Genomic DNA, 7111 nt, shown 5'->3' with positions numbered 1-7111 from the left:
CCCCTGTGCTCCCTGCAGGAAGGGAGAAGAGCCTGCTCACAAAACCGGATGCCCTCCAGGAGCTGGTGTTTTAGGATGGGCTTGCAGTGCAGGAGCCTGGGGTTGGGAAAATGACTGAGTGGGAAAACAGCATTTTGGGGCTGAGCTGCACTTTGCCCAAGCTCCACGGTCTGTCGTTCCTGGGACAAGAACGCAGCTGGTGCTGTCCAAGCTCTCAGCATCCTCATGACAAAGCCTGGCCCCTTTCTGGGGCTGGATGAGATTTGGGAAGTCCTGGGGTACTCTTCCCCAAGCCACCACCCCCAGCTTGGTCCTGGTCTGGGCATATTCTTCTACATTCATAACCCACTAGCAAGAAAGGTGCAAACCCTGGTAATAACTAATGACCATCATCTTCCTCTGACTCTGCAGCCTCCCTCTTCCTCCACCAGCTGGTTGTGGGATTATGCTGTTGGCTATTATTTGCTGGAGTTTCTGCTGTGGATCAGGTAGGAGCATGGCTGAGGACAAGTTGGGTTGGGTAGCTTCCTACAGGAACAGAATCACAGAACATATCTGGTTGGAAGAGACCTCAAAGATCATCCAGTCCAACCCTTGACCCAGCACTGAAGGGCTGACACTAAACCAATGGCAAGGGAGGACTGTGACCTGCAGGACCCCTATCCTTGGGGAAGAAGGAGAAGCTTGTTCTCTCACAAGCAAGCTCCACAGGAGGAATGGGTTTGGGCTGGGATTGCACAGGACCACAGGATGTTAGGGGTTGGAAGGGAGCTCCAGAGATCATTGAGTCCAACCCCCTGCCAGAGCAGAACCACAGAATCTGGCACAGGTCACACAGCCGGATGGGGCTTGAAAGTCTCCAGAGAAGGAGACTCCACAATCTCTCTGGGGAGCCTGTTCCAGTGCTCTGTGACCCTCCCAGTGAAGAAGTTCCTCCTCGTGTTGATGTCTGGAGCTGCACTGCCCTCTTGTGTGCACAGAGATGGAGCAGGTTGGTCTGCTGGAAAGCTGCTCTGCAGAGCAGGACATAGGAGTGCTGTGGGCAAAGTCCTCATGAGCCAGAGTTGTGCTCTCATGGCCAATAAAAGCAATGGTTTTCTGGGGTGCATTGAAAAGACCGTGGCCAGGAGGTTCTCCTGCCCCTCTACTCTACCCTGCTGAGGCTGCACTTGGAGTATTGTGCCCAGTTCTGGGCTCCCCAGTTCAAGAGGGACTGGAGGGAGTCCAATGGAGGAGCATGAGGATGATTAGGGGACTGGAGCATCTCTGTGATGAGGAGAGAATGAGAGACCTGGGGCTGTTCAGCCTGGAGAAGAGAACTGAGAGGGGATCTTCTCAGTGCATTTAAATATCCAAAGAGTAGAGGCCATGAGGATGGGGCTGGGCTCTTTTCAGTGGTGGCCAGTGACAGGGCAAGGGGCAATGGGTACAAAGTAGAACACAGGAGGTCTCACTTGAACTTAAGGGGAAACTTCTGTACTTTGAGGGTGCCGGAGCACTGGAAGAGGCTGCCCAGAGAAGCTGCAGAGACTCTGGAGAGTTTCAAAACCTGCCTAGGTGTACTTATGTTAATAGAAGGGTTGGACTAGATGATCTCCAGAGGTCCCTTCCAACCCCTGCCACTCTGATTCTGTAATATCAGCTGTGGATGCTAAGGACTCTCACAAGGGTTCTACCCTCCCACTCTACCTATGCCCAGTAACTCTCCATCCCCTAATGCCAGGATGCCCAGTGACACTGAGGCCTCAGGGAGGAGGGCAGATGATGACCAAGCACCCCTTTTTGTCCTGCGGAAGGGGGAGGAGGAGGGAGCTGAGGGCAAGGGTGTAAGGTCCAAGATTGGGTGGCGTGAGCACAAGTGAGCTCCCAGCAGGGCTGCAGGGCACCTTGAGCTCTAGCACCCTGGGGTGGGAGCTGCAGCTTTGCTGCATCCCTCTGCCTGTCATCCCCAGGCAGTGGCCTGTGGCAAATCCTTGGGGTGAGACCCCACATCCTGCTTTGCCCCCTGCAGCACCTTTGTGCCCAGCTTGGTGTGCTGGATCAACCGCTGCTTCTTCTGGCTGCTCTTCCGCTCGCGGGTGGAGAACGTTGCCATCAGCTACAAGATCTTCAACTACGAGTGTCGCTTCAAGCAGCACGTTCAAGACTGGGCCATCCCCATGTAAGTGGCTCTGCAGACCCTCACTGTCCATCCCCAGTCAAGCTCAGCACCCAAACCACATCCCCTCCCTGCTGCCTGTGCTCGTTCCTTAGACCAAGCTGCGTGGAGCAGGAGCGAAGTCATGGGGGAAGGGACCTGGCCAGGAGACACCATTCCTATCTGCAAGCTGAGCTTGCAGACCCTTCTTCATCCCTGTCCTGGAGTACCAAAATCATGCTAACCCACATCTGGGGGTTTTGTGAGCCCAAAACAGTGGGAGGAGTGTGCTCAGATGTGTCTCATCATTCCCCGAGTCAGCATGGGGCCAGGGATGGAGCTGCAGGGTTGAGAGTTCAAACCCGAAGAGAGATGGCTGTGGTCATGCTGGCATTAACAGGGGCTGGGGGCTTCTCTTGGGCAGTGAGAAGACAAAGGAAGCTCTGCTGGAGCTGAAGGCTGCCCTGGAGAACAACCCCAAGCTGGTGGCTCACTACCCTGTGGAGGTGCGCTTTGCTCGAGGGGATGAGATCTGGATGAGTCCCTGCTTCCAGAGAGACAGCTGCTACATGAACATCATCATGTACAGGTCAGTCACATCTCCATGCCATCCTCCTCCTCTTCCTTGGGCTGGATCAAACAAGCCCCTGCACCTTTGCCTGCTCACCCCACTCAGACATTTGCAGACACCAAGCCAGAAGAGATGGGGTGGCCTTGGAGCACCCTAGAGCCACCCAGTCCATTTGCTTGAGGATGGTGTCCTGTGTGAAGGTTCCACTGGCCAACTGCTGGTGGCAAGCTGGTTCCCAGAGGGTTTCCATCAGACAGTGCTGGTCAGAGAGGTCATACTGCATCCCTGGTGTCATCCTTCTCCCCAGGTGGAGGTTTCTCAGAGGTGTTTCAGGAGTGTGCATAGATCCCTGCTAATGCTCTCCCTGTCTGACCCCACTCAGGCCCTATGGGAAGAACGTCCCTCACCTCAACTACTGGCTGACCTATGAGGGCATCATGAAGAAGCATGGTGGAAGACCACACTGGGCAAAGGTACCAATGGCTCCTCTGGGAGGAGAGTGTCTGTGGAAGGAGGTCCTTCCCTCTTCTCCTTCGTGACTTCTTTTGGAAGCAGGGAGGGGGCTGCATTTAAAAGGAGCTCAGGTTGGTCCCAGAAGGCTTGAGGAGATCACAGAATAACAGCATGGTGGGAGCTGGAAGGGACCCCTGGAATTCAACCCCATTGCTAAAGCAGGGTCACTCACAGCAGGTTGCCTGGGATTGCATCCAGGTGGGTTCGGAATCACTCCAGAGAGGGAGACTCCACAACCATCCTGGGCAGCTTCTTCCAGGGCTCTGGCAGCCTCACAAGAAAGAATTTTTTCTTCCTGTTCAGATGGAACCTCCTGGGTTCCACTTTGTGCCTTTTGCCTCTTGTCCTGTTGCTGGGCACCACTGGAAAGAGTCTGCCCCCCCTTTAGCTATTGATCAGCATTGAGAAGATTCCTTCCCAGGCTGCTCTTCTCCAGGCTAAACAGCCCCAGGTCCCTCAGCCTTTCCTCCTCACAGAGATTCTCCAGGCCCCTCAGCATCTTCATAGCTGCTGCTGAACTCTCTCCAGGAGTTTTCTGTCTCTCTTGAACTGACCAGGCCTGGACACAGGACTCCAGATGTGGCTTCCCTAGGGCAGAATGGAGGGGGAGGAAAACCTCCCTTGACCTGTGGTCACACTGTTCTGAACGCACCTCAGGAGACCATTTGCCTCCTTGGCTATGAGGGCACAGTGCTGGCTCATGGGGAGCTTGTTTTCCACCAGCACTCCCAGGTCCTTCTCCACAGAGCTGCATTCCAGCAGATCAGCCCCTAAGCTGTCCTGGTGCAGGGAGTTATTGCTCTGCAGGGGCACACATGTCCTTGTTGCACTTCATTATGGTGTTCCCATTTGCTCCTCACCCTGGGCACGCAGACAAGGGGCTGAAGGTACCACCACTTCTGCAGAGGCTTCCCACAGCAGATGGGGGTGGGTGTCCATGTCCAGCAACACATTGCCCACTGATGGTCAGCCCCCTCACACACTTTATCTCCTGCAGGCCCACAGCTGCACCCAGAAGGACTTTGAGAAGATGTATCCAGCCTTCCCCAAATTCTGCTCCATCCGGGAGAAGCTGGACCCCACGGGAATGTTCCTGAACTCCTACCTGGAAAAAGTGTTTTACTGATGAGGACAATGTGTGGGGGATGGAGGAAAAATCAACCATCACCCCAAGTTCTTGGGACACCCCAAAGCTCATGGTCCTCTGTGGTGCTGCCACCCCAGCTCTGCCCTGAGTTGTCCCTACAGCAGGCAGCAAGAGCTGGCCCCATGGGCTCTGGTCTCAGTGCTAGCAGAGCTCTGCAGTGCCTGGGAATCTCTCCAGGAAACCAGCAGCTCAGAAGAGACCATGTCTCAACCCTCCCAAGATCTGCACAGACCCAAGTGCCTCCTCTCCAAGCCAACATCTCAATAAAGAGCTGTCCTTGAGGAGACCTTATCTGAGCCTGCACTTGCTAACTGAGGTGACCAAACCTGGGGACCAGGGATGAGGCTTGGTGCCCATAGTCAGCACCCCTGCATGAATCAGGACTGGGCAGCAGACCAGCAGCCATGGCACAGCCTGGACCTGGTGCCATCTGAGTTCTTAAGCTCAAGACATTTCCCCTCAGAGGCATACAGGCAGATCACTGGAGGAAGAGGCTGCCTGACAGGTCCACCCAAGACTGCACAATGATGCTGTGAGGGAAACCATGCATGAGCAGGTTTGCTATGCCCCCCCCCCAGGACCACACAGCTGCCACATGCCACCAAAACCTGTAGGAGATCATAGAGCCCCAGAATCCCAGCATGGTGGGGTGGAAAGGGATCTCTGCTGAAGCAGGCTCACCCACAGCAAGGTGCCCAGGGTGCACCCAGCTTGGTTTGGAATCTCTCCACAGGAGGAGACTCCACAACCTCTCTGAGCAGCCTCTTCCAGTGCTTCAGCACCCTCACAGGAAAGAGGTTTCTACCCATCTTCAGGTAGTACCTCCTGGATTTCAGATTGTGCTCATGGCCCCTTTTCCTGTCACTGGGCACCACAGAAGCTTTTACAGGAGCCCACCCCATAGCCTCTTCCCCCACTACCAAAACCTCAACAGATACAAAGTCAACACATCAGGTCAGAGACATGGGCACCCCAATCCTGCTCCTGGGAGAGCATCAGCTCCAGGGTCCAGTCTGATTCTTGCCCTGAGGAGTCAAGGTCAGAGCAACCTTGAGATGAAGGAGCAATGGTGGGGGAAAGGTGCTTGGAGGGTGCACAGGGCTTGTGCAGTCTCAAAGTGCAGACAAAATACTCTGGAAATGCTTTTATAGAGGGGAAAAAGCTTCCAGAGTAAAGAAAGTAACCATTGAGGTTGAGTAAGAGAACTGAATCACCTGAGATGATCCTTGCAGCACTCTAAGCAGCACTGGGCTGGATTCAGCCTCTCATGAATGGTGTGGATGGAGAAGAGCTGATCCCACAAGTCTGGAAAGAAAACAGAGGGGTCCCTTAAAGACAGCTGGGGCATGGTCACTCTGTCACCCTTCCTTCATCCTGAAACCTGAGAATCAGACTCACAGGATGGGTTGGAAGGGCCCTTTAAAGGTCATCTAATCCAGTCACCCTGCAGTCAGCAGGGACAACTAGAGGAGGTTGCTCAGAGCCCCATCCAACCTGACCTGGAATGGCTCCAGGGATGGGGCTTGTACCTCCTCTCTGAGCAACCTGGGCCAGTGTCTCACCACCCTCAGCATAAACAATTTCTTCCTTCTCTCTAGTCTAAGTCTCTCCTCTTTTAGTTTAAAACCATCACCCCTTGTCCTGTCACAACAGGCCCTGCTAAAAAGTCTGTCCCCAGCTTTGTCACAGGCTTTGGAAAGGCCACAAGGAGGTCACCCTGGAACCTTCCCTTCTCCAGGCTGAACAACCCCAACTCTCTCAGCCTGGCCTCACAGCAGAGGGGTTCCAGCCCTCAGATCATTTTTGTGGTCTCCCCTGGACTAGCTCAAACAGGTCTATGTCTCTCATGTGCTGAAGAACCCTCAGCTGGACACAGTACTGCAGGCTGCATCTGACCAGAGAGGAGCAGAGGGGCAGAATCCCCTCCCTCAACCTGCTTTGGATACAGCCCAAGAGACAATTGGCTTCCTGGCTGTGAGTGCACACTGCCAGCTCCTGTCCAGCTTTTCATTAAGTCCTTCTCCATGGGGCTGCTCTCTATCCCTTCATGCCCCAGCCTGGACTGACACCAGGGGTTGCCCTGACTCAGGTATAAGGTTTTGCACTTGGCCTTATGGATCGCCATGACTGGCTGACTTCTCAAGCCTGTCCAGGTCCCTCTGGACATGTGTGGTCCACCACTGCTAAAATCACAGAATCAACCAGCTTGGAAGAGACCTCCAAGCTCATCAAGTCCAACTGATCCCCCAACCCTGGCTAATCAACTAGACCATGGCACTAAGTGCCTCATCCAGGCTTTTCTTAAACACCTCCAGAGAAGTGAGAGAACCAAAAGTGAACTCAGTACTTGGGTGTGGCCTCACCAGTGCCAAGATCACCTCAAGAGGTGCCTTAAAGTTTGTGCCTTCCCCTTGTCCCCTTTCCTCACAATCATTCTTTGTTGCACAGCCCCTCATGAGCATCCTCCCTCTCCCCTTACAAGGTGACCACACCTCCTGGTAAAGGAACCTGAGCTTGAGCTTGCTGTCAGGTACTGCATACTCCACCACAGCTCTCTGCAGTTGCTGCTGCATGGCATCTTTGAACTTGGTAAGGCAGTTGTTCAGCATGGAGCTGCCATCCATCTGGATCCTGTTGGGGTGAGAAGTTCACAGTCCCACAGTATATCAGAGGTTGGAAGGGACCTCAAGAGCTCATCAGGTCCAACCCCCCTGCCAGAGCAGGATCACCTAGGATAGTCTGC

At 54.3% G+C, this 7111-nt stretch overlaps 1 protein-coding gene across 1 annotated transcript in view; it reads left to right on the top strand.

Moving 5' to 3' along the window:
- The window catches only part of EPHX2 (epoxide hydrolase 2), a 10503-nt gene extending 6156 nt beyond the window's left edge, over positions 1 to 4347 (top strand). Inside the window, exons 8-12 of the mRNA XM_054383374.1 lie at positions 412 to 488; positions 2012 to 2161; positions 2562 to 2726; positions 3091 to 3181; positions 4219 to 4347. Coding sequence (XP_054239349.1) covers positions 412 to 488; positions 2012 to 2161; positions 2562 to 2726; positions 3091 to 3181; positions 4219 to 4347 — 612 coding nt within the window. The remainder of the gene's footprint in view (positions 1 to 411; positions 489 to 2011; positions 2162 to 2561; positions 2727 to 3090; positions 3182 to 4218) is intronic.
- The last annotated feature ends 2764 nt before the right edge of the window (positions 4348 to 7111 follow it).

The sequence above is a fragment of the Indicator indicator genome, chromosome 9 (assembly GCF_027791375.1).
Source record: "Indicator indicator isolate 239-I01 chromosome 9, UM_Iind_1.1, whole genome shotgun sequence".
Taxonomy (NCBI): Eukaryota; Metazoa; Chordata; class Aves; order Piciformes; family Indicatoridae; genus Indicator; species Indicator indicator.
The sequence above is the reverse complement of the archived record's forward strand: the minus strand, read 5'-3'. Positions and strand labels throughout refer to the sequence as shown.